Below are 26262 nucleotides of genomic sequence, written 5' to 3'. Positions count from 1 at the left end.
AGTACTGCCTTGTGAGCCAGGTCTGTTGCATTTCCCACCAAATCCGAGGGCCAGCAACGGGCATCAGTAAGGCTGGAAGCGCTCTGCAGCCAGTCCAACACAGCAGCACAACAGCACTACCGCCCGAACCGGAAGTTTTATCGACCTATTTCTCTTCCCCGAATCGGCAACAATTCACACTTGTGACTTTGCGCCAGTCCTCTTAGCGCCTAGTGCTTGCTGCGTTGTCGCCTAATTCATCCTGTTTGCTGGTTTCAGACATTTGTGCGTCATCAGCCAATCACACCCCTGTAAGCTGACAGCTGACACTTTAGTTAGCCAAGAAATCCTCCTTTCACCAGCCACACTATGGCGTCTAATCACGTGCCGAGTGACCAAGTGCCCATGCAAGGCCAGAACGTCTATACCGACCCGTCATATCAGCATCTTTTTCCTCCTGTCGACCGTTACGGCACCCCTTCATGGGAGACCCAGTTACATCAACACACGACGCTGCCACCTAATGCGTCAGCCCAGAGTTGGCACCATGGGTCCTTCGCACAACAACCCTACAATGCTAATAGCCAGTCCTACGGCGGTCAACAACATGGCCTTCGCACTGCTTCGCCATATCAGTATGGACAATTCGGTCAGCAAAACAACTTGGGCGGTTATGGACAGCAATCGAACGTCGATCCATCGCTAGGCATGGATCCCAACACCATCCAACAACAACAACAACAACAACAGCAACAACAACAACAGCAACAACAACAATCACCATACCCAATGCCTATGCGAACCCACACTCCCCAGGGTCATGCCAGTACCGTGACGCCACAAGCTTTGCAACACAACATGCCTCCGCTTCAACAATCCCGCCCTACGGCATCTCCTTACCAGGTAAGCTTCACCAGTATATAATATCATGGAATAAATGCTAATCTCCTACAGGCACCTAAGAGTACACCCGACGCTTTTTCTCAGCAGCGAGCTGCACCTACCTCTTTTGTGAAGCCAGTGCCTGTGCCTGAGTATGACATACCGAAGGGCAGGAAGTCGGGGGGTCTTTACGTTGTTGACCAGGCTGCACTAGCAAAGGCCACTAATTCTACTCCTCTGAATAAATTTGTGACCCTGGGCAATGAACCCTTTCACCTCGCAACTAATAGAAGTAAGCCTCAACGTAGTACAAACCTTTCACACAAGACACTCTCTAACATGTGTACAGCTGCACTCCCTGTTTACGTCCCTCGGCAATCACTCAAGGATCTGAAGAAGGCTGGAGCGGACAGCAAGAAGCTTCGTGCCAGTCTGTCGGCTGCCAAGTCTCAGTCAAGAGCCTTCAAATCTGCAAGGAAACCTACAGAACTGAAGAGACAGGCCAGTGATAGTGAAAGCTCGACTGACTCCTCCGACTATGATAGCGATTCTTCGGAAGAAGAAGAGATGCCGGTGCCGGAGACAAGGCCAGAAGATCCTGATGCTGCTGTTCGGTATGATGTTGTCAAAGCTACGTGGCATCCTTCATCATCATCGCCAAGCTCCGACAAGATCAAGAACAGCATGCGCGAGATTTGGGACGTACTTGACACCATTCATAAGCGGTGGCGTGCCGACAGCAAAGCTGTGACGGAAGCGGAGGAACAAAAGAAGATAGGCGAGCTGCCCGTGCTGAAAAGCCGGGTAACTAGTCAGCGTGATTTGCTCAAGTCTGCCCTTGAAGCTGCGCTTGAGTTTTCCCATCCTGATGTGCTTTACCAGTTGGGGCTGATTAAGCCTTTCTTGTACCTGTGCTACCAGTTTCTGGCAAACCGATTCAAAAGCAAAGACTACGATGGGCCATTATCTGCGGTTATATACGAGGTGCTCTCGCGATGCGGTACATTGACTTCTGAACTCCTTGAAGAGACTAGGCTTGTAAAAGCACTTGCGTCCATGAAGAAACACGCAAATGAGAAACACAAGGCCTTCATACAACAAATTATAGATGGTGCTGCTGCCAATTCCAAAAAGGCCAAAGCAAGTCCTCCGCCAAAAGCCGAGCTAGCAGAGAACAAGGGCATCAAGCGACCTGCAACAGAGGCTGCGGGCCGCTCAGCGAACGAGAACCCTCTGACGAAGAAACCAAAAACACCCGAGGCTCCCGCCAATACAGTCAAGAAGGATCTCGCGTCCACTTTGGCTTCGAAGCCTGCGACCGCTGGCACCAATACCACTGTACAAAAGCGACCTGGCGAACGGGCAGCGCCGGCGCCAGCTCCTGTCAAGACCCGTGTTAGTCAGGTCACCAACAAGCCTTCAGGTATCTTTGCCTCCCTCAACGCAGCCGCCAAAAAGCCGGTGCCTACGCCAGCTGCTGCGAAGGCTGCTGCTCTGCCTAAAGCTGCTGCTCCAGCGGCAAAAGACAAGAAGCCAGCGGCCACGACAGCATCGAAGCCTGCCTTCTCGTTCGCTCAAACAATGGCGTCACTCCAAAAGACAAAGGAGCCAGAAGCAGCGCCTGTCAAATCCGAGAAGCCAGTGCCAACGGAAACCGAAGAAGAAAAGACCAAGCGCTTGCGGAAAGAAGCTCGAAGACATCTACGCGTCACCTGGCGGCCTGAAACGTCATTGGTGGAAGTCAAGTACTTTGATCATGAGGCTGACGATGAAGAGATGGACGACAAGGAAGATCATCTTGTTCGGGATGCTGGTGACATTGGGGGAGAGGGACACATGTTCAAGCAACACAAAGAGCTCGATCTTGACGATGACGACGAAGAACTGGATATGGAACGACCCTGGCCGCCGCCGTCCCAAGTCGATTTCAGCGTTGTGCCCTCCGAAGAGCGCCAACGTAACTACATGCCGTACGGAGGCGGAGAGAAGGTGCCCGAATGCCCTGAAAGAGACGCCAACGTACAGCGCGAGAACAATACGTTGATGGTCTACTACTCAAGTCTAGCCGACATCCCACCTTCACCTCAAGAGCCATCGGAACAAGAGAACGTATCTACGAGCACTGTTGTCAACTTCGGTACCCCACCCGACAAAGTGTTGGTGAGATGTCCACAACCGCCAATGCCCGCAGCCGTACCAGACTTTAGTCAATTGGAGAACATCATCAAATCGCTCTCAGCAACTAGCCAACCTCCTGCCGCTCCTCCAACGGCTCCTGTTGAAAGCACTTACACACCACCACCTCCTTCGACGGCTGCTCCATTCGACCCTGCCGGTCTTCAGAGCATACTCAACTCCATCAGCAACGGCCAAGCCCCTCCGCAGCCTCCACCCGTGTCATTCCCGCAGCCGCCGACACAACAACCAGGCATGCCCTTGGACATTGCTGCACTCATTGCCAACATGCAGGCAGCGACCGGAGGTGCTCTTCCTCCTCCGCCACCACTACCAACTGGATTTCCTCCATTTCCGTTCGCTTTCCCGCCCCAGCCACAGCAGCACGAATCTGCGGCCTGGCCTCCACAGATGCAGGATGCGGCTGCCTACCAACCCCAAATACAAGCACATTACAATCAGCAGACCAACGGTACCAAGCGACAACGCGACGATGGCAACAATAACAACAACAACAACAACAACAACAACGATCGTAACCAAGGAAAGCGGCCTAAGAACCGGGGAGACCACAAGCCTCACAAGGTACTACAATGCAAGTTCTTCGCTAAAGGCCAGTGCAACAAAGGGGAGAACTGCACGTACATCCACGACCCAAAGATGATAGAACGATGATGTTCTGTTCGAGCGAAAGCAGCGGTATTTCTTTGAAAGAAGGTGTTGGATTTGTATAATAAGCGCTTTTTTCTTTTACTCTTCATGTTTTTTCCCAGTCATCTTTTGAGCATCTGCATGCATACCCCCGGACGGTTGACCTGCCCATATGGCAGGTCTCGGAGCATTCACAGGCGTTTGTTACTAGCATTAAGTGGGCAGCATTTGAATGGCGCAGTGTATGGATGTATAATCATGGTCATGGGTGGGGATGGGGATGGTGGGTAGGGGAGGCGGAGGGGAGGTGGTCGAGGTCCTATGTTCATTTACAGGATGCAACAACGGCTGAGTTGAGCTAGCTGTATTTTTCAGGCGGAAGTCACTGTGCAGAAGGATAGCATCATAATTCTAGTTACACACTTGCACGGTGTTGAGCCATCTTTCCAAAATCATGATGTAACAAGTGACGATGACGCGCTATGGAGTAGTGGACTAACAGGCGTTCAGCTGATGTTGAGCGTTTGCAGCCTGGAACACGCAGCTATGAAGTAGCCAAACAGACGGATGAATAACAAAAGCAATCGCATGGCAAAAAAATCAAACTATGCATTCTCCAACTTCTGCAATGTCCATGTCGTCCGCGTCGTTTCGTAGTTTGTAACGTCCATGGTGTTCTGAGACGGTGTTCTTGTGTGGAGTAGCGCGCATCAATCGATTCCGCGACCAGGCTTTCCCGCACGGCAAGCTCCGTCATATCTTTTCACGGGCATCCGACATCACCCAACCTTACCGGACCATTCCAGCCCTCCGCCCAAACACTCCACCGCGCCCCATCACGACTCGAATCGCTGCAACTTCTGGACCCGCACCCCCGGCGCTTCCTACGTTGCTGGTCTCTTGTACCCGGACCTTCTCCGCTGCCGTGTCATCGCTTCGCCGTACACGAGCCGATCCACGACCACCCCACGCCGACTCTATCGCGCCTCCAACCTCCGCCGCTACCCAGACCCCGCAATTATGGCTCCCGCTCGCAAGAGGACTACCAACATCGCGCGTCGCAGGCGAACAGATGACGAGGATGAGAACCAGTCGGTGGCAACCCTCGCCGACGACTCGCAAAGCGACGCTTCCCTGCTGAGCGATGTCGACGAGGACGCCGACGCCGACAACAGCGACCTCAGCGAAGTCGACAGTGCGCCCTCGCTCACACAAGGAAAGCCCAAGCGGAAAGCAAATGGCGCGCGTGATGCCAAGTCCAGGCCAGATGCCAGCAATCGTCAACCTTCCCCGCCCATCGCCCGCTCCGATGTTGCCTTCTCCACCATGAAAGAGACGGAAATCATGATGAACGGTCTGAAGATTGGAGAGGATGGGAATGAGGCTGAAGTAGTCGATTTCGAGACGGGCGTGGCAGCGGTAGACGCCGCACCCGCCGTGGGTGCGCCTCAGTCGCGGACAGAGACGCTGGCCGAGCGGCGGCGGCGGGAGCATGAGGAATACAAGAAGAAGCGCGACTCCGATCCGGCCTTCATACCCAATCGTGGCGCCTTCTTCATGCATGACCAGCGGCATGCGCCCGGTCAGAATGGCTTTAGGCCCGCAGGCCGTGGACGAGGGCGGGGCGCTCCCATCGGCGGGCCATTTTCTCCAGCAAAGTACGTACAAATGCAGGGACCAAAGAGGGTACATTTAACTAACATACACTCTAGCATGAGGCCGCAGCCACAGGAAGCCACAGACTCGCCCTGGCAGCACGATCTCCACGAAACCGTCAACGCGCCCGGCTCTCACGCACAGCCTGGACTACCTCCAGCTGCATCGAATGCCCCCCTGTTCGCGTCAAGGGTACCCCCAGGCCCCAGTCAGAAGCCTCCACAAGCTCGAAACTTCTCTACTACGGTGCACACACACAACGCCATGGTACGCGTCTTCTTGCCCAACATGAAGGGCTCTATACACTTTCAGAACGTCCCCATCAAGTCGCACACTCGTCTCCCCAACCACCGACCGCCCCTACGCCGCGATAAGCCAGTTCGTATATCTTTACCCCCGGCCCCACCGCGATACATTTTCCCGACCACAGAGCGTTCCTTCATCTTCATACCAAGGGCACTTCGGCCCAACCAACAGGGCTTTGGTCGGGGTCGCGGCCGATTCGGGTCCTTTGGCGGAGGCTTCTCAAGCAGACGTACAAGCGCATACGGAGGCAGTGTGTACTCACCCAGTGTAGCAATGAGTAGGAGGTCTTCTATTGCACGCGAGATGGGTCGGGACAATCTGGTCTCTCCGGCCGGCTCTATCATGTCACGCAATGGTGGCTTTATGGATCCTAGTCGTCCTGTTGTACGCCTCCCGCCTGGCGGTCCTAGAATGCCCAACGGGCCGTCAATGATCTCGCCTACGAACGGTGCTGTACAGCCACCTTATCCTCTCCCGCAGAAGCCGACTTTCCGTGAGAATTGGCAAGGTCAGCTTCCCATGCATCAGCCCCGCCCACAGAAGACTGTTTCTGTTGCTGGCATCGAGTCGCCCGCGTCCATGAGCTTCAATCCTCCGCAACAACAAGAGCAGCAGCCGTTTCACCAGCAAGTCCCCGCGCATATCAATGGGGCTGCTCCAGCAGTCGAACAACCTTACTACCAGCATGGACGTCATCCTTCTTACCCAAGCCAAGTATCAGCCGGAACTCCCAATATCCCCGAACGAGCCATTCATGCTCCCGCGTTCCAGCCTTACGCACAACCTGGCTTCCAGCCGCAAGCCTTTGTGCCACAGGGCTACTACTACCCACAAAGCGGTGCCCAGCCACAGTACATGGCTCCTGCCGGCATGGTGCCCATGTTCGTTCCTGGTGCCCAGCAGCCCGGTTATGCTATGCCAGTGTCTGCTCCTCCTGTCGCCGCTCCACCGGCTCCTACTGGCCCGCCCAATATGGTCGCGTATGAGTCTAATGGCATGACTTACTATGTGGATTCTGCTCAGCTGTACTCTGCGCCGCCAGTGGAGAATTATGCTCAACCCAGCTATGCCGTTCCTGGTATGGGGGGCATGATGACACCTGGCCCGGACGGCGCCTACTACTACCCTCAGCAGATGCAGCCCGCTACCTTCTATCCGCAGCAATAGACGACTAGACTATTTCCGCCCGTCTTACGATCGCTTTAATTATCGGTTTTATATTTCGACATGTTGCGTCCAACTATACAGTTCCTTCCTTGCAGTCGAGCATGGCGCATCTGGGAGGGTTTTTTTGGTTACGATATCTGGTGTTTGAGGCGAAGCACACTTGACAGCGCATCTGGTTTTTTTTTTCTCCTCTCCGTCATGACAGCGAGCGACACAAAAACATTTACACTATCAAACCTGGTGGAAGGCGGGATTGGTGTTTTTTTCTTCGAGCTGCTTTTGATTTGACCCCTTTCACACACACACACACAAGAGATGATTCGCTCACGTATGCATGGTGTTCTGCGTCTTGCGTTCTGCGATTGTTCTGTCCTGGACTTGGGTACTTCTACTCTGTTCTAATAAAGTTATCCTTTGATTCCCCGTTGTTCGATTAACCGGTCTGCAGTTCTTTGGGCTTTCTTGCATTGTGGCAAGCGGCGATGTGTTCGGGTATCAGAAAGGTCATGCAGGCCATTGCCGTGTATGACTTGTGGGCTACTTAGACAAATAAATATTGGTTTCACCACCATGAAACCTGGGCAGTGAAAAGATTAAGCTTTGCTCTAGTGCTTGTAATGTGGTTTGGGTGGTGAAGGGACGTGACGTTGGTTGGGATGCAGTGACATCAGTAGCGGGCTTGGCGTGTGTGCGTGTGTGTGTCAAGGCGCTAAGGAGCTGCATCAGTTCGCCGCATCATCGCGCAGGCGTTCGAGGCAGCTCTCGCTCCATCAACCACCATCTCGCATAACACACGCCCATCGAATCCCGGGACAAGCACACCTCATCCAAAGTCTTGTCTCTCGATCCGCCACCATGGCGCCCAACAAGGACACCATGTTCCGCTCGGCGGACATGTCCTTGACCCAGCTGTACATTGCCAATGAGATTGGCCGCGAGGTCGTCTCTGGCCTTGGAGAGCTTGGTGTCATGGACTTTAGAGATGTGAGCACATATGGACATGTCCTGGAGCTTCACCCGTGGCTCTTGGACGCATGTGATGGCATGGGACGCTGACAAGATGTGCTAGCTCAATGCCGACACGACCGCCTTCCAACGTACCTTTACTCAGGAGATCCGCCGCCTCGATAACGTGGAACGACAGCTCCGTTACTTTCGCGCCCAGATGGAGAAGTCAAACATCTCGATGCGCTCCATCTACGACTTCAACAACCCCTTCACTGCACCTTCCGCCTCCGAGATCGACGAACTCGCGGACAAGAGCCAGAGCTTGGAACAGAGAATCTCTTCGTTGAATGAGAGCTACGAGACATTGAAGAAGCGCGAGGTGGAGCTCACAGAGTGGCGTTGGGTTTTGAGAGAGGCTGGCGGCTTCTTCGACAGAGCCCGTGGCCAGACCGAGGAGATTAGGCATTCCGTTGACGATGATGACGCGCCGCTGCTTCAGGATGTCGAGCAGAATGGACAGGGTGACACGGGCGCCGAGCGCTCATTTACCGTCATGAACATTGGCTTCGTTGCTGGTGTCATTCCCCGAGAACGCATCGCCGCATTCGAGCGCATCTTGTGGCGTACCCTGCGCGGTAACTTGTACATGAACCAGTCGGAGATCCCCGAGGCCATCATCAACCCAGAGAACAACGAGGAAACCAACAAGAACGTCTTCATCATCTTCGCCCACGGCAAGGAGATTATTGCAAAGATCCGGAAGATTTCAGAATCACTCGGTGCCGACCTCTACAGCGTGGACGAGAACAGCGAACTCCGCCGCGATCAGATCCGTGAGGTCAACACGCGTCTGAATGACCTCGCTAGCGTCTTGAAGAACACAAAGTCCACACTGGATGCCGAGTTGACTGCGATAGGACGCAACCTTGCAGCATGGATGGTCGTCATCAAGAAGGAGAAGGCTACCTACGAGACACTGAACAAGTTCTCCTACGACCACCAGCGCAAGACGCTCATCGCCGAAGCCTGGGCGCCTACCAACTCCCTTGGATTGATCAAGTCGACCCTTTCGGATGTCAACGAGCGTGCTGGCCTGTCCGTACCCACCATCGTCAACCAGATCAAGACTACCAAAACCCCACCGACATACTTCAAGTCAAACAGGTTCACCCTCGGTTTCCAGACCATCATCGACGCTTATGGAACCATCAAGTACCGCGAAGTTAACCCTGCTCTGCCAGCCATTGTCACTTTCCCTTTCATGTTTGCTGTCATGTTTGGTGATGCTGGACATGGTGTCATCCTCCTTCTCGCAGCTTGCGCCATGATCTACTTCGAAAAGCGACTTGAGCGCAGCAAGCTCGACGAGCTCTTCTCCATGATGTTCTACGGTCGCTACATTGTCTTCATGATGGGTATCTTCTCCATCTACACTGGTCTTCTCTACTGCGACGCTTTCTCTCTTGGCCTCCCCTGGTTCAAGTCCATGTGGGTATGGGACAACGACGGCAAGGGCCCAACATCCACCCGTGTAGAAGGTTACACCTACCCCTTCGGTCTAGACTACCGCTGGCACGACACCGAAAACGATCTCCTCTTCTCCAACAGTTACAAGATGAAGCTCAGTATCTTGCTCGGTTGGTCCCACATGACCTTCTCCCTCATGTGGTCGCTCGTCAACGCGCGCTACTTCAAGACCAAGATCGACATTTGGGGTAACTTCGTCCCTGGTATGATCTTCTTCCAGTCCATCTTCGGTTACCTCGCCTTCACCATTGTATACAAATGGTGCATCGACTGGCCTGCACGTGGCGAGAGCCCGCCTTCTCTACTCAACATGTTGATTTACATGTTCTTGAGTCCCGGTACTCTTGAGGCTGGTACTCAGCCGCTTTACCCTGGTCAAGCATTTGTTCAGGTCGTTCTCCTGCTGTTGGCGCTTGCGTGTGTCCCCATCCTTTTGTTCCTCAAGCCATTCTACCTGCGGTACGAGCACAACAAGGCTCGCGCCATGGGATACCGTGGTATTGGCGAGAGCACACGTGTCAGTGCGCTGGACGACGACGACGAGGATGGTCATATGAATGGTGGTGGTCGCGAGAGCTTCGGAGACGACGATGATATTGCCATGATCACCCAAGATATTGGCCACGGCGAAGAGCACGAGGAGTTTGAATTCAGTGAAGTCATGATTCATCAGGTTATTCACACCATCGGTATGTTGTTTCCCCCTTTTTTACCCTCCTCCTCCTCCTCCTCCTCCTCCTCCTCCACATTCTACTACAATTGCTAACATGTCTAATTCATAGAATTCTGTCTCAACTGCGTATCCCACACGGCATCTTACCTCCGTCTTTGGGCCTTGTCGCTCGCTCACCAACGTTTGTCTATTGTTCTCTGGGAAATGACCATGAAGAATGCGTTTGCGTTTACGGGTGTTGGCGGTGCTTTCATCATGGTTTTCGTCTTTTACTTTTGGTTCGCGCTTACGGTTGCCGTACTCTGTGTTATGGAGGGAACGAGTGCCATGTTGCATTCCCTGCGGTTGCATTGGGTCGAGGCTATGAGTAAGCATTTTATTGGTGATGGTGTTGCGTTTGAACCGTTTAGTTTTAAGCAGTTGTTGGAGGATGAGCCGGTGGAGTAAAGGTGGTTGGATGCTTTTCCTTTGTCTGTCTTGCGTGGTTTAAGGTGGTGTAGGAATATATGCAGAGTGTGATCGTCTTATTTGCGAGTATTTGCGAGTAACTGTGTCGAGTCTGTAAATAGAAATATGCAATCTTACTTTGTGGAAGCTCTCTCGTGTTTGTGGTCTGGGGTTTATGTGGGTTTCTCCTGCGTGATTTCTCGTAGACGCTTTCTGTGGCAGTTATATAGATTGATACGGTGGTAGTATCTACGATCTCAATCGTCCCGGATGTGGTGCGTAGTCGTTTCCGTTGTGCGCCACGGATACGAGCTGACTTGCCATATTATCTTTCTACAATTTCCCTCGAAGACGACATGCACGCGTCTTGATGCAATGTCTTTTCTTTTGGACACGAGCATTCGAGGAGAACCGGCACCCCATACAAGATAAAACGTGAACAGGTGTACCTTAGTGTTCTATTACCTTGCATGAAGTGCCGGATATAACCCGTTATTCCCCAAGTATACGCAACCTATCATTGCTTCTTCAGCCTTGCGGTACGATATCGTCTTCGCCGTCCAAGGCTGAACTCGAGTTATCTGTAGATACTTTGACGAGTAACAATAGACGCTAGGTTTCAAAGCAGCTGTACATATAAGGCTTGTAGGTTAAATACTATAAGACGTCGAACAGATAAACTTGTGCAGGTATTTGATAGCGTGGTGCCTGCACTTAGCAATAGCACATGCATCGTGATAATACTACGCAGGTACTCGTAACCTATTATTGCTTTCTCATCCCTGCCATGATGCAATATCGTCTTCGCCGAGAATGCGAGACACCATTTTAAACGCAAAGATAAGGGGAAGTCTGATCATAGGGCTGGAATTGTTTGAGGCATTTGAGGCATTATTCTCTTGAACGCCACGGGCCGGCTCAACTAGGATCAGCATTCGTGTAACAACCATCGATTGTTGATGACATTTGTGGCTGCATCTGTGACATCTGGCGGTGCTGAGGCGTAAACTGACAGAGGCATGTTTGGCCGCTTTTTACCACAGTAAGACGGTCCAATCTGCTGCTGTGCGCTGATGTACACTGTGCATGGTTCCAATGCCGACCTGCATATGCCCGATCTAACTTCTTACACCGACTTCGACGGGGCTTCTACACTCGGCAGATTTACTACCGTGCGCTACGCATTACTATCATAAGCGGTGAGACGGGTACCAGGACGGGATTTGTACCCTAAAGGCACGCACCGATCCGAGACAGATTGGTCCTCCTTGAGGCAATTGATTGGGACTGTCTGAGCGATGTCGCAAGGATTCCTTTATGTCTGATTGATTATCCCCGGTGGCTGAAGCGGTCGAAGAACAACGTTTAAGGCTAGGTGCCACCAACGCAGCTCGCAAGTGTGGATGCGTGCATGCGTTTGTGGATGCCCTGCGTGCCACCAGCGACCACGACACGCGGTTTACGGCGAGTTATAAAGGGCCGATGCGCCATACCTACCTTACTTTACCATTTTATCTAGCTTGAACGTCGCCTCGAGCCCCTCATCTTTTCTTGAAGTTCCTTCTGCTCGGTATATTCCCCACGAAAGTCGAGGTTTATTAGTACCCAGAGTCTCCGATCCTTAACTTCGCTTCCCGAAGTGCTGCTGCTGCTGCCGTCCCCCACTAAGATCTGCGACCCCTCCATCGAAGCTAGGCAAAGCTTGATTCCGCAACCCTTTTTCGCAAACCTCACTGCTTACCTACGATGTCTTTCTCGGCGGACAAGGTCAGCCATCTCAAGGGAGCTTTCTCCCAGAGGCGATTTTCGAGTTCTAAAGATCCAAGCGAGAGTGGTACGTGTTTATCCTGCTTATAGTTCTGCGATTGCTATCCTACGTCATTCTTGAAGTGGATCTGAGAAAAATCGGGCCCTTGAGGATGGCTTTGTGAGCTGTTCGATTGCGCGGCAATCCGATCCTTATCTTTTGAAGTGTACCCCAATCTTCTCCAACTTTCCTGCTTTCGTGGAGATTTGCTGGAGTTTTGTTGTTCCTTTTTGAAAGCGCTTCTTGTCCGCCTCACACGCACCCATGTCCTCAGCCATGTCACACACTAGACACGAATCAGGTCTCTACAACCTGGCCAAAAAACCAGACATAAATGCAGCAGGTACTAACACGCTGCAGAACTCGGTTCGTCAATCCATCGTCAATTCCGCCAGTCGCACGAGGGCCACAAGCCACACGCCGGTCTCGACGCTACACGCGCTTCCACAGGTGTTGTGTGGACATCAGAACAAGCATACAAACACGGTTTCCTCGAACACCCAGAAGAATGGGCAAACTTGGGTCAGGGTGCACCTGAGGTCGATGATAGCATTAAAGGCTGCTTTGAGAGGCCGAAAGAGGTTGATATCAGTGCTCATGGCAGAGAATATGGCCCGACTGCTGGTATCAGGCCGCTGAGAGAGGCGGTTGCAACGCTATACAACGAGCATCACCGCAAGTGGCGCAAGAGTCAGTACACATGGGAGAACGTATGCATTGTCCCTGGTGGACGTGCGGGTTTAATCCGTATCGCTGCTGTTTTGGGCAACTGCTACTTGGGTTTCTTCATTCCTGGTAAGTCTGGGATCTGAATCTCTGGAACCGAGCTGGAGCTGATAAAACAGATTACACCGCCTACAACGAGATGTTGTCGCTCTTCCGAAACATCGCCGCCATTCCCGTCCCTCTAGGCGAAGCCGACCAATACCACATGTCACCCGACAAGATCGCAGAGGAAATCGCTCGCGGTACATCCGTCATCCTCACATCGAACCCGCGTAACCCCACCGGCCAAATGGTCACCAACCCCGAACTCGCCCAGATCCAAAACATCTGCCGAGACCGCGCAACCCTCATCATGGACGAGTTCTACTGTGGATACAACTACACCACCAACTGCGACGGCACCGTCATCTCCGCCGCCGACAACGTCGAAGACGTAGACGAGGACGACGTGCTCATCATCGACGGTCTAACCAAGCGCTTCCGTCTCCCCGGATGGCGCGTAGCATGGGTCATTGGTCCTAAAGAATTCATCCAAGCTATTGGCTCCTGCGGTTCCTACCTCGACGGCGGCTGCAACGTGCCCTTCCAAGAAGCCGCCGTAGAAATGCTTTCCCCACCCCGCGTCCGCAACGAGATGCGCGCTCTGCAAATGCACTTCCGCACCAAGCGCGACTTTGTCATTGGCCGTCTCCAGGAAATCGGTTTCAAGTTCCCGTACATGCCCAACTCGACGTTTTACCTCTGGCTTGATCTTTCCAACCTGCCTGAGGGTATCAACGACGGTCTCAACTTCTTCCAAGCTTGTCTTGATGAGAAGGTTATTGTTGTGCCGGGTATTTTCTTCGATCTGAACCCCAGTAGGCGTAGGGATCTTTTCGATTCTCCTTGCCATCACTTTGTTAGGTTGAGTTATGGACCTAGGATGGATGTCCTGGAGAAGGGGTTGGATTCTATTGAGAGGATTGTTAAGAAGTAAGTTTATTCTTTGATACGAAGGCGATTCGGAGGATTCATGTGCTAACGAGAAATAGGTACAGGGAAGAACCACAGAAGCATCGTGCTGTATCGCATAGACCGAGGGGTACTGGTGCGCCTAACTAGATGTGTGTGATATCTGGAATGAACGATGCTTGTGGGCTAAAGTAGGTCGATACCAACTTGAAGACATCGTATCCTATTTCAATTTACGATTCATCTCATTGACCGCTTCCCTTTCTCCGTGTGTTGGCACTAGCTCACATGCGATCTCTTTCAAGATGGCTGTGGGGGCCAGCCTTGTCACGCGACTTGAGATGCGGGTGCTATCGCGTGGCTTGGACCCTTCAAACGTTGAGCCGATTACAGAGTCCATCTTCACAGTGAATGAATTGGCTGTCTGGCGCGGTCGAGTATGAGAGGGTGCCACATTGCGTGGCTGCGGATGCCTTACCGATCAAATTTGTAGATCGTTAGTGTCCGCCCCGGGATATCCTATCTATGATCCCCTCTTGATTATGGTCCAGCCTTTCAGCTCACATTGTCGGAATCCGGTCAAACCATGGCCGCCATACTCGAGATGCAATACAAAGGATCTCGACTATGGTGCGGACGTTGTTGCAACAGGTTGTTACTCCCGATGAACTGCCTCTAGGCCTTACCCCCACTTACATACTCCCTAGGAATATGAAGATCTCGGATAGGCACAGCCTATGTAAAAAGATCTTTTCGACTCCTATGGCTGTTCTCGCCGACTTTACTTCCAGCATCTTGCTCGAGAGCGCAGGGACGATTTGGTCAACACTCGTTGGCTTCGAGCCTATATGGGGGGATCTACATTGAGCCAACCGATTGGAGTGGAATCTGGCACGGCATATGCCAGCCCAATACTAGTATATTGGCAGTCAGATGATCTATCTCTTTTTCCCAGCGACTATGCATCGTCTCTCGCATTAGCGATCAAAGTTCCTTTTGGAGGCACAGCCACTATCTCATCGAACACTAACGCTCCAACATCCATACCTCCACCCACGAACGCAAACGGCCGGAGCTCTAGCATGAAACCCGGCGCAATAGCAGGCATAACCGTCGGAATAGGTGTATTCGTCATATTCGGCATCGTCCTCCTCTTGTACCTTTGGCGAAGACGAAAGCAGCGAAAACAACGTTTTGAGCACCTGGACATATCAGAGATGGAAGGAAGCTCGAGGGGACTGGAGCGCTTTGTAGGTGGGAAATGGAGGGCTAAGACGGATGGGACTTCGGAGCCGGTAGAAACTGGATCGAGGAGAGTAAGAGTTATCCCAGGGCCGTCAGTGGAGCTAGATGGTACACAGGCGGATAGAGGCTGATGATGAGTGTGGGCGCGCAAACAGGTAGCGAGGGGCCGGGGTGAACCAATAGCTGATACAGCTATCTCTCCTACGAGGTGGAGTTCAGTGACGAGCGTAATAACCTAAGCAGTAGGCTGAGCTAAAGACTTTGGCTTCCTTCGGTCAAGAGAGCAGGTCGTGCTACGCTTCAGGGTCAAGATCAGATGTCGTATGGACAACACTAAGGTTGTGGTTTTGCGAGCTGAACTAGACCTGGAAATCGGGTTGATGGAATTCAGCATTGCAACTGTAAGAAACAAGGTGTTCACGTCTCACTCCATAGGCAAAGGTCTACACGCACAGACAACACGATTTCATCTTTCACTTTCACCGAGATCAAACGCAAACGTGGAAGTGATGAACCTTTTCGACCTGCAACCCAAACTCTTTCTTTGCCTCCACTCTCAATCTCAACCAAAGTGGCAACAATGGCCCACCCCTACACTCGTCGTACTGACGTCTATCGTCCGTCGTACGGTACCGTCTCGCTACAGACACGGGCGTCTGCACCCCCAGGTAATCCGCTCAACTACGATAACGCAGACGTGAACCGCATGCCACTCAATCCCTGCCGTCGCCCCGCCGCAGGTCCACCCCGACCTCCACAACTATGGGATGAACATCTAGACCTCCTCATAAACCGTACTACCCGCGCCTATGACCTTGTCATCCACTACAATCGCGACTCCAATGGCGGCCATCGCTGGTCAAGCGAAGATATCGACCATATTCATCACGTGGGTAGATACCTGCATGGAGATGTGCGTAATTTGGAGCATTGGAAAGAAGTGATCGCGAAAGAGGGCAAAAAAGATGCGTTTGCTATGGATAGAATTCGTGATGACGTTGAGAATCTGCGGAAGTACTGTGAGCAGATTCAGGATGTGATTAGGGAGACTGAACGGGTACCGTTACGCCAACGTATGATGCGGAATAATGTGATGTGGGTCGGTGAGGAGATGGATGGGGGCTGTGAGGAGAACGGGTATGTGGGTGGTGTTGCTGATGGTAAGAAGATCTCTCTTTGATGTGGTACCTAACATACTAACCTTCTTCTTGCCTCTAGACCTCAACAAACTCGGCGGAAACGCCGTAGAGGAACACGGCATGGACAACGAGATGTATATCGGCCAGGAGGACCAGGCCGGAGTGATCGATTCGCCGATTGACGCACAGCGGGCAACCTGGGCAACTAAACCTTCAACGCGGTTTGCTTGGTGAGCGATCCTGCATATATGTAGAATTTTAGGTTGTGTTTTCTTCCATTACACATCTTAAAGCGAGCAGTAAGCTAGATCACGATAGCAAATTGGCGTGTCAAGAGACAATGCAAGGATATCAGAACGTTGCCACACGTTGTTCCACGTCCGCGCTCATTGGTGCTCGGCGCTCGGCTATCTGTCAGACCCTGGCGCAACGGGCCTGCACATGCATGTGTGGTGTGCTCGACTCAACACTTTCACATGCTTGAAACTCACGACTCCTCGAAAATCCGCACGGATTCGGAATAATGCCGTCTCAGCGAAAGGAGGATGGCGCCAAAGCTCAAGGCTTATCTCGCATACTTTTCTCGTCTTCGATCTTCTCGCATGTCCATTCGGCTCGTTGCTACTCGCGTCTACCTACGATAAACTTTGGGTGAAGAGCCGCTGAGAGCCACGACTGCAACGGCTTTGGTGGATACGTCCGGGAGATAAGCCGAAAGTATGCTGAGGGTCGAACACGCGGAAATTTCTACGACGACTTTCGATACAGCGTCGATGATGGAAGGAGAGGTGATGAGCTTCCGGCCTAGCATGCTGTACAGCGTACTTCCCACTGTTGTATCGAACCACCTTCCTACAATACCTTCGCTACGACAATCGCTCAGCGACGTGCGGTATCGTGGCTCACACAGTAAATCAACCTCAGTCGATGAACCACCACAGCCCGAGACTCCTCCCCCAGGCTATTCGTCGATACCTCCAAGCGGCTCCGTTACACCACATAGGCTCTCTGTTGCATTGAGCGAAGCAGATGCTGATTTCGTGGACGATGCGGAGGATAGACCGGGTTCTTCAGGAAGCGCACTTCCACAGCTATACCGCGTTCAAGAGACGAGCACAGGAATCAAGTGGAAGTATGCTAGTTTAGGTATGGAATACTGCTCATAGATATCGATTTTATATGCTCACATCTCACAGGAACCAGCCTCATGACCCAAGCATCCCGCGAATCCAGCGAACCGACCAGCAGCTCAGACGAGACATCTGCGACGCTCACCCGACAGCTCTACATACATGGCATAACCTACCTACTTCGAGGGCTGCCAACAAAGCTCACATCAGAAGAGACATTAAGCATACAAGCTGCTCTTCCACAAGACCTGGTAGACACTACAACCGACGCAAGCAACCACGCCTTACTCCCTATCTCCCAACACACCCCAAGTCCTTCACACGCACCTCCACGAAACCCCACGATCCTACACCGCCTAACCGCAGCCATGGTCCTCCAATCTTTCATTCTTATACAATTCCTCCTACCATACATCAAGATCTTCCTCTCGCATGCTTACCAATTCGAGCGGAAGCATCAGATCACAAAGCGACTTGTCAATACAGGTGTCGCGACTGTTGATGATGTAGGGCGGAAGACGTTGAGGTTGAGCCAGACTGTGTGTCAGATGAATGATGGGATGGTTGGTCAGGCGATTAATGAAGTGATAGTTTGGTGGGTTAGGGGTATTACTGGGGGTGTGCAACAAGGTCTTGCAGAGGGATTACAGGTTGTGAGGGTGGAGGAGAGACGGCGGGGCGAGGAGAGCATGGGGAGGATTGGTTGAGAGGGGATACTGCATTGAATAAGGCGTTGAAGAGTTGCATTGCTGGATAGACTTATGACGTTATGATAAGCATTGATTCCCATTGTAGCATTCTGATCGAAACCCCCAGCCTTCTCTTGTTGGACGCAGGGACCGATCTGGACCCTTGATTGACACGTGACGTCTGCATGCCGCTTATCGTTATCGGTTGGCGGACTCTCTAGCGCGTTGTGGGTGCACGTCCCTTGGAAAAGTGCTGCATGGCAAAGTTTCTAGCGGTAACATCTTAGACGAATACACGCCATTCTTTTCTCCCAATTCGTCGTCTTCTTTGAGGCGCACACGCAATATACTCACACTTGCTTATTCTAATCGTTGTAAATACACTCTGTTACGAACAAGTGTGTATCAGTACCCGCACATCATGTTCGGCGCAGTGAGAAGATGTCCCGCGACTCTCGCGAGGAATCTTGCCTCAGTTTCTACCAGGGCCCTCCGCACACCCCTCTCCCATAACTCGAGTATCCTGCGGATACCTCTACAATCAGCGCGCCTCCAAAATGTCTCATTTGCTGGCTTCCACAGCAGTGCCACAAGGTGGCAACAGGAGGCACAACAGAGCATTGAAGAAGATGGTCCTGTCACAGAGTTCAAGGAACTGGCCACACGTGGGCTTGTTCATCCCAACCTTATCAACACTATCACCAACCAGATGAAGCTCACGACTATGACGGATGTGCAGACCAGGACCATCAACGAGGCCCTGAGCGGGGTTGACATGTAAGACACTCCTTCAACTAAAACAAACACACTTTGCTAACAAATTGCAGCATCGCACAAGCAAAGACCGGTACCGGTAAAACACTTGGTTTCCTCATCCCCGTCATCCAACGAATCATCGCGAACGACCCCCAGCTCGGCGAGAAGGTCAGAGGATACAAGCGTGCCAAGCCCGACGATATCAGGGCCATTATCATCTCACCAACCCGAGAACTGGCAGAACAGATCGCTGTCGAAGCTAAGAAAGTGGTTTCTGGAACCGGCATCGTTGTGCAGGTTGCAGTCGGAGGCACACAGAAGAGGGCTATGCTTCAGAAGACACAGCGTGAAGGGTGCCATCTTATGATCGCCACCCCCGGACGACTATTCGACATCCTCTCGGACCCATACTCTGGCGTCAAAGCACCAAAACTAAGTGCCCTGGTCATGGACGAGGCGGACCGCCTGATGGACGATGGTTTCCAAAAGGAGATTGACGAGATCAAAAACTTCCTCCCCGATCCAGCCGAAGTCGAGCGCCAGAACCTCATGTTCTCCGCCACCATCCCCCGCGAGGTTGTCGGCCTTGTCCGCGCGACCATGCGCCCTGGCTTCCACTTCGCCAAGTGTGTCGATGAGAACGAGGAACCAACACATCAGCGTATCCCGCAAAGATACGTGAACCTTGCCGGTTTCGAGAACACCATGCCCACACTCTACGATTTTGTCCAGCAAGCCCAACAGAAAGCAAACGCTGGCGAAAGCCGTCCGTTCAAGGCCATCATCTACTTCAACAGCACTGCCGAGGTCACACTTGCAGCATCAGTCTTCTACAAGCTCGGCGGCGGCTTCAGGCGCAATACCCCTCTCTCTGGGCTCCGCTGTTTCGAGATTCACGCCAAGCTCAGCCAGCAGCAACGTACAAGGGCTGCAGATGACTTCCGCGCCGCCAAGTCCGGCATCCTCTTCTCCTCAGACGTAACAGCCCGTGGCATGGACTTCCCTGAAGTCACCCACGTCATTCAAATTGGTCTTCCCCGTGAACGCGATTCCTACATCCATCGTCTCGGTCGTACTGGACGTGCCGGAAAGGAGGGTGAGGGCTGGTTGTTCCTCTCACCCTATGAGAAGAATGAGATTCGTCGCCGTCTCGGCGGTCTGCCTCTCGTTAATGCCACTGATATGCTTGAAACTGCAACTGTCGACATGACCCAACAAGCCGAGGTCCCAGAGAACGTTGCGAAGATTCTATCTGAGTGCGTAGAGGCACACAAGAAGGTCTACCCTGACCAATTGGACGCCGCCTTCCGTGGTCTCTTCGGAAGCTACCAGTGGTACGGTGACAAGCAGGGTCTGCTGGAGGGTGCAAACCGTCTAGCGGAGTTTGGCTGGGGCATGCCAACCCCACCTGCACCACCTTCTAGCCTCTTTGCAGGAGGTCGCGGACGTGGCGGTGGAGGCCGTGGCGGATTCGGAGGTGGTCGTAGCGGATTTGGAGGTGGAAGAGGAGGCGGCGGCGGTGGCTTCGGCGGTGACCGAGGTGGCCGAAGCGGAGGGTTTGGTGGCGACCGAGATGGCCGAAGTGGAGGGTTCGGCGGCGACAGGAGAGGAGGTGGTGGTTTCGGTGCTGAAAGGAGAGGAGGAGGCGGCAGCGGCTTCGGCGGCGACCGAAGAGGAGGAGGAGGTGGTGGTGGCTTCGGCGGTGACAGGAGAGGTGGCGACAGGAGCTTTGGTGGTGACCGACCAAGGAGGGAGCCCCGAATGGACTTCTAAAACAGCTGCTACCAGGACTGCTTACGGGAGTTTAGCGTCTTTCAACGCCCATGTCATTTTTTCTTTCTTGTACTATATACTGTATACCCCAAAAGCTTTGGAAAACGAGGGATGACGGACATGGGCGTTTGTACCGATACATTGGTTGCATTGGGCGGCGTTTCATTGGAAAGAGTGGGTAGGAACCGGCGGCAACCGCCATCATCATATCCCGCTCCAGAAGGAAGGCAGCACATGTTGTAACGAGAACAATCTCCATTCATACTTTTTGGAGTTGACGCAAGGATTTGGTTGAGTGGTTTAGAAGAGTTCGGGTAGTTTTTTTCGTCACGATTATGATGTATCCCGTCTTCTTCCCATCGCTATTGCCTCGTGGTAAAACCTCCATCTCCCTTCTTCGAGCATTGCTCATTCTCCTAGACACTTCAACACCTACCGAAATGTCGCAGTAGCAGCTCTCTCAATCTGATCTAGCAAGCCAACATCGTCAGCTCTCAGCACATCCGCACAAGCTCTGATTCAATCGAACAAACAAAAAGACATACCTCTCAACCGTCCGATGAACTCGAATTCCGCAGAGGAACTCTCCAACACCCTCACAGTCGTACCAACACCCTCCTCACATCGAGTCTGCACTACGGGAGTCCCAGCAGTCTTTTTTTCCGATCGATCAAAATGCGATACCATCATCAACGTAAAACTAGCCAATGCTACCGAACACACCTGCGGTACAGCACATGTCCCCAGTGACTGCAGACGGTCCAACGACGTGGCGATTGTGGTAGCGGATGAGAGGCAGACATCCAATGCGTGTTTACCAGTGAACGAGAAGATCTGAGTAGTGGCGTTCAAAGTTCTGTGGCGGTTTCTTTGGCCAGGCGCTCCGATGACAGTTTGCTGGACGTTATTGTTATTGTTGATGGCGTTGGGGTGATGATGTGGCTCTTGCGTGGTTGTAGTGGGGGAGAACTTTTGGAGTATAGTGGGGTGGTGTATGAATGCGCGGTATCTGTGTAGTTTGATACGTGCGCTGTGGTTGGGATGGCGGGTTGCCGAAGGGGAAGGGGAAGAGGAAGGGAAGAGGGAGTGGATCTTGCGTACCTGTGTAATCGTTCCCGCGCCATGACGCGCAGAGAGATGGCGAGTCATTCTTCTGCATGGTATGGTTCCTCCTGGGGTTCTGGTATGGTGGCAGGTATTGTGGCTAGCTGATGGGTGATCACACTGTCAGTCGGAAGTCGTTGTAGGCGAAGAACACGTGGGCTGCTGTTAACATATTTTGAAATTTGGATATGTCCTACCAACGCCGCTCCAGTCATGTGTGAAGTATGCAGTCCATAACGCTTCCATGCTCGAATTCATACCCGTCCATACCCATCCTGTCGCCGACGTCTCTCTCTCTTAACCAAAGAAACAACTCATTCCTCCAAGCCCTCCAAAGCCACTTCACATCTCTCTAGATGAGATGCTTGCTCCTAAAATAGGCCCTAAGGTAAACAACCTGCCAAGCTCCAAGCCCAACAAGCATACCCATGGTGCCGAGCGCAAACCACTTGACTCTCTCGTTGGTACTCTCATTGGTATCCCTCAGCTTCTGCTCGCGACTCCTGAGGTAATCCATCTCCGTCACAATCTCGCCGACGACCTCCTCGATCCTCCTGAGTTCCGCCTCTACAGGCTTCAGCTTGTCCACAGCGGAAATAGCATTCCAGTCCTTGGCGTCAGCGCCAATGTCAATGTCGAGCTCGACGTGGCGCGGGGTGATGGATTTGGAGGAGCCGGACGAGGTGAAGATGTTCTCGAAACATACGTCAAAGGCGGAGTCGGCGTGAGAGGTGAATGCGTAGCGGTTCTCGCCTGCTACGTCCTTGGGGCGGTGGTAATCGTTGCCCATTGCGTCGCGAATCTAATTTTGTCCTTGTCAGTATGACTTCTTTTTCTTCTTCGTCTTTTCACATGTGAATTGCTCGCATGCTGCAGACGTGTGTCTATGTGTGGAAACTGGTAGTTGCAACGTACATGCATATCCACCCTCTGACCATCTCCCCTGTATCCATCCAAAATCGCCGTAACAACAACCAACTGTTCCCTAGCAACAAAGTTCCTAATGCATCGCTCGTACTTGGCTGAGTCGTGTGCTGCGACCGGATGGAGATCGAATTTCAGGGCCGCGGTGAGGGGGAGGAGTGCGAGCAGCACGCAGCTGAGAAGACGTGCTAACCGATCCATTGGTGAATTCAAGATGATGTGTAGAGCTGCAGCGCTTGCCAGCTCAAGTTGTTGCACTCTTGGTGGCTTTCCGCGAAATGTACAGCTGTCGCGAGGGAGCGCGGAAGGACAGATGGTCCGATTGTGAGCTAGCGTGGAGTGGGGAAAGCGCGTGCGGACCCTGAACGGCGATTGGCAGCAGCGCGCTCACCATCACTCTTTACTCATTCGCGCTACGAACACCATCTGGCCAGCTTCACAGACTGATGTCATTACCATGTTGCAAGCTGTCTGAATATTAAATTGTTTCGTAACCGCCGTACACGATGAATTCAAACGCCAAACCTGCCGCTAAGAACGCTCGGAAAGTACACTGCCCAAAGTCTAATAGTAGCTCTTTTACCAGGCAGTGGTGCCGCCATCCAACTTCAGATCATGTCCAGTCATATAGCTACTTGCTTTGCTCAACATGAACAGACCTGCAGCCTTGTACTCTTCAGGAGTGCTGAGTCTGCCCAGCATACTGTTATTCTCCCATTCCTCTCGGTTTGCCTCGCCCTTGTCAAAGTTGGCTTGCACCATCGGCGTAACGATATGGCCTGGGCTCAAAGAGTTGACACGAATACCCCCTGAGCCATCTGGGTTCTTTCTACCCCATTCCATGGCCAAATTTCGCGCCAGCTGCACCACTGCTGCCTTGGACGAGTTGTAAACAGGTGCGATGAAGCCTCGGTTGGCAATCGTTCCGCTCATGCTTGCTACAAGGCAGATTGAGCCTTGGATCTTGTACTCCATCATCTGACGGGCGCATTCTCGAGCTGCTAGGAACACGCCGGTATAGTTGACGTCTAGCATCTTTGTGATGTCTTGCTTCTTGAAATCGAGTGCGGGGGTCACTTGCTGGATGCCGGCAGCTGTGGAAGGAATTAGTCAGTGTGTGACCCTCGACAAATTTGGACACATGCTTACCTGCGATGAGTCCATCGAGTCGTTTATGCGTTGAGGCAATGTCCCCGATGCACTTTCGTAACCCCTCCTCGTGTGTAACGTCCACGTTGCAGTACTCTAGACTCGCGCCATAGTCGCCCTTGAGCCGCGCCTGGGCTTCCTGGAACGCTTGAGGAGGCTCTGGCAACCGGTCGAGACAATATACTTTGCCGCCAGCTTCTACAAGACCTTCAGCCATGCATAGTCCTAATCCACGGCCTCCACCTGTTTACACGTCAACACGAGTTACAAAAGCATAGTGCTTGCTCGGAGGATGGGAGGAGGACGGCATGCTGCACCTGTGACCACGAACACTTTTCCTTCGACGTCGAACTGGCTGAATCTCTTCTCCCCGACACTTTCGGCTTTCTCGTAGGGCACTTGGGGGTAGGTTGCATCCTGGTGTGATACGAGGCTTCGCCGCTGCAGAGGAGTTGCGAAAGGCTGTAAGCGGAATGCAGGCGGAGCTGGGCGCACGAATCGGCGAAGCAGCGTCCTCGAGGAGCGAAGAGATGCCATTATCGTTGTCGCTTTTCTTTATCAAAGGAAAAGAAATCGTACAGAAGATGGAAAGAGAAGAGAGAGGGGACCACAATGTCTCGCAGCAAGAATGCGGGCGTTCACAAGCTGACATGTATACGTTGCACAGCAGGCATGATGTAATTGCAGCTCATACGCGTACTTCTCCCTTCCTTCACCTTGGCTTCCACAAAGCATAATGACTTCCGCGGCCATTCCTCCTCCCAATTCGTTGAGAGGCTACACGAAACCGCTGCAGCTGATCAGCACGAAGCGCGTGACGAAAATACGGCTCGGAATTTGGTAACGATTAGCTTGCTTGACTCGCCACGCAGAAAGGGCAGCATCTCACGATGTTGGCACGCACATGCAGGCACGGCTGACTGCGCGGTCTGAGTGGGTCTTGCCATGTTCTTAGCTCGCAACCGGAATCCGGAATGCGGGGTAGTGGAGCCACAGGGCTGGGCGTTGGTGAGCGTGATTGGTTATTGCTACTGGTCTGATTGGCTGCGGAGGGTGCCGCCAACACGACACATGTGTGTCATTCTGAGCAAACATCGGATTTTCGGTCGATATTGCATAATCTTAGATGGGGAATGAAAAATTTCCCATGGATAATGATCTTCCAGTTTAGCGGTGACAGTGGAGATAAAACCTCCACTATGCGATAGGATTCACGTCAGGCTTCCGCAACTTTCCTTGCTTTTGACTATCTGCTTTGCTGACACAACAGCCCGGGTAGTTTCACCAAACGATCGCATCGTACTGAGAAGACGCGGTGTATCCATATTTGGAAAGCCGAAGGCCCTGGATTACGCAACACGGTGCTAAAGAAGATCTCGTCGCTGGTTTCTAGCAGAATCATCTGGGAATCTAATTTCGAAGCATGAGGGGCGTGGGAGTGCAGTCACGTCTCGCTTTTGCAATCACGGAACTACCTGGTTTGACTCCTGGATGATGCAGAGTGCATCTACCCACAGATACGTGATATCTGCCTTCGCACAAACCTCGATCGCATCGGCAATGCCTTTCTTTCGTACTATACCGTTACGATTTAATGAACCACATTCTCCGAGGACTTCCATGTTTTGTTGTCCAGACAGTATTGCTGTCCCTGATTCCAGGTGTAATTGAGTGCTGCGTAGCGCACGTGGTGGTTTTGTTCTATGACACATCAATTTCTAGTATCAATGGACCGGAGACCTTTCAGCAACGGTGTTGAGTCGAAAGGATTTATGGTATGTTCATGGGTTCCATCACACAGTTTCAGCCACCCTCTTACAAGATCGAAATTGACCATTGTATCCACTTTGCGCTTTCGTAGACAACAGTGTGGTGAATCATTGGAATGAACAAGTGTGTCTTCGATGAAAGGTCGAGCACAGCGTGTGAACAGGGAACGTTATGATAAAAGCTCCCATGTTAGTGTCAAGCAATAGAGTCTTTATAGATACGAGATGCACCGCGATAGTGGAGGTAGAGGTATATTGCCTTATAAGACTAGAGACGAACCGCTGTCGAGCCACAACAGCGGTAAGGTAGGCTAATATACTGCAATTGCTTGGCATAACGGCCCGAACGGGCCCGGAGTAGCCTGGTACCTGACAGTTAGTCTGGCTATGAATCCGTTCGTTGCACGCCTTACATCGTAAGCACCCTTCGGCCAACACTACCATTTTGAGTATCAATGTTGATAATGATGCATATTACAAGTATGAACTTACCTCCATACATTGACGTTTCTCCCCATTTTCAAAGACCACACAGCCGCTGAGAAGAATATAAAGGTATGCTGAGTCATTATTTTCGATGTAACTTCACCTACACCAATGCCACCCCTACTTCTTTATACGATGATTTAGAAAGCATATACCGAATGGCCTGATTGATTCCAAATCACCAGCGGAACCTGGGGTGCTTT

The 26262-nt window shown here is 52.3% G+C and overlaps 7 protein-coding genes across 7 annotated transcripts; 5 read left to right on the top strand and 2 right to left on the bottom strand.

Moving 5' to 3' along the window:
- Positions 1–348: 348 nt before the first annotated feature.
- ALTATR162_LOCUS5146 (uncharacterized protein) lies at positions 349–3711 on the top strand (the record flags this gene model as incomplete). The annotated part of the gene is made up of 3 exons (XM_043312763.1): positions 349–882; positions 934–1153; positions 1211–3711. 3 exons carry the CDS (start codon positions 349–351, stop codon positions 3709–3711), a joined length of 3255 nt encoding a protein of 1084 aa, XP_043168698.1.
- A 996-nt stretch (positions 3712–4707) lies between these two features.
- Positions 4708–6816, top strand: ALTATR162_LOCUS5145 (uncharacterized protein; the record flags this gene model as incomplete). Its single annotated transcript, XM_043312762.1, has 2 exons — positions 4708–5345; positions 5400–6816. The coding sequence occupies 2 exons, from the start codon at positions 4708–4710 to the stop codon at positions 6814–6816; spliced, it is 2055 nt and encodes a 684-aa protein (XP_043168697.1).
- An 855-nt stretch (positions 6817–7671) lies between these two features.
- ALTATR162_LOCUS5144 (uncharacterized protein) lies at positions 7672–14045 on the top strand (the record flags this gene model as incomplete). The annotated part of the gene is made up of 5 exons (XM_043312761.1): positions 7672–7800; positions 7886–9980; positions 12579–13013; positions 13064–13916; positions 13976–14045. 5 exons carry the CDS (start codon positions 7672–7674, stop codon positions 14043–14045), a joined length of 3582 nt encoding a protein of 1193 aa, XP_043168696.1.
- A 1675-nt stretch (positions 14046–15720) lies between these two features.
- Positions 15721–18116, top strand: ALTATR162_LOCUS5143 (uncharacterized protein; the record flags this gene model as incomplete). Its single annotated transcript, XM_043312760.1, has 4 exons — positions 15721–16300; positions 16359–16509; positions 17190–17425; positions 17476–18116. The coding sequence occupies 4 exons, from the start codon at positions 15721–15723 to the stop codon at positions 18114–18116; spliced, it is 1608 nt and encodes a 535-aa protein (XP_043168695.1).
- Positions 18117–18519: 403 nt separating this feature from the next.
- Positions 18520–20627, top strand: ALTATR162_LOCUS5142 (uncharacterized protein; the record flags this gene model as incomplete). Its single annotated transcript, XM_043312759.1, has 2 exons — positions 18520–18875; positions 18926–20627. 2 exons carry the CDS (start codon positions 18520–18522, stop codon positions 20625–20627), a joined length of 2058 nt encoding a protein of 685 aa, XP_043168694.1.
- Positions 20628–22083: 1456 nt separating this feature from the next.
- ALTATR162_LOCUS5141 (uncharacterized protein) lies at positions 22084–22521 on the bottom strand (the record flags this gene model as incomplete). Its single annotated transcript, XM_043312758.1, has 1 exon — positions 22084–22521. One exon carries the CDS (start codon positions 22519–22521, stop codon positions 22084–22086), a length of 438 nt encoding a protein of 145 aa, XP_043168693.1.
- A 713-nt stretch (positions 22522–23234) lies between these two features.
- ALTATR162_LOCUS5140 (uncharacterized protein) lies at positions 23235–24341 on the bottom strand (the record flags this gene model as incomplete). Its single annotated transcript, XM_043312757.1, has 3 exons — positions 23235–23749; positions 23805–24047; positions 24110–24341. 3 exons carry the CDS (start codon positions 24339–24341, stop codon positions 23235–23237), a joined length of 990 nt encoding a protein of 329 aa, XP_043168692.1.
- Between the last annotated feature and the right edge of the window lie 1921 nt (positions 24342–26262).

This window comes from Alternaria atra, assembly GCF_907166805.1.
Source record: "Alternaria atra isolate CS162 genome assembly, contig: 25, whole genome shotgun sequence".
Lineage (NCBI taxonomy): Eukaryota > Fungi > Ascomycota > Dothideomycetes > Pleosporales > Pleosporaceae > Alternaria > Alternaria atra.
Note: the sequence above shows the minus strand (reverse complement) of the source record. Positions and strands in the feature narration are given on the sequence as shown.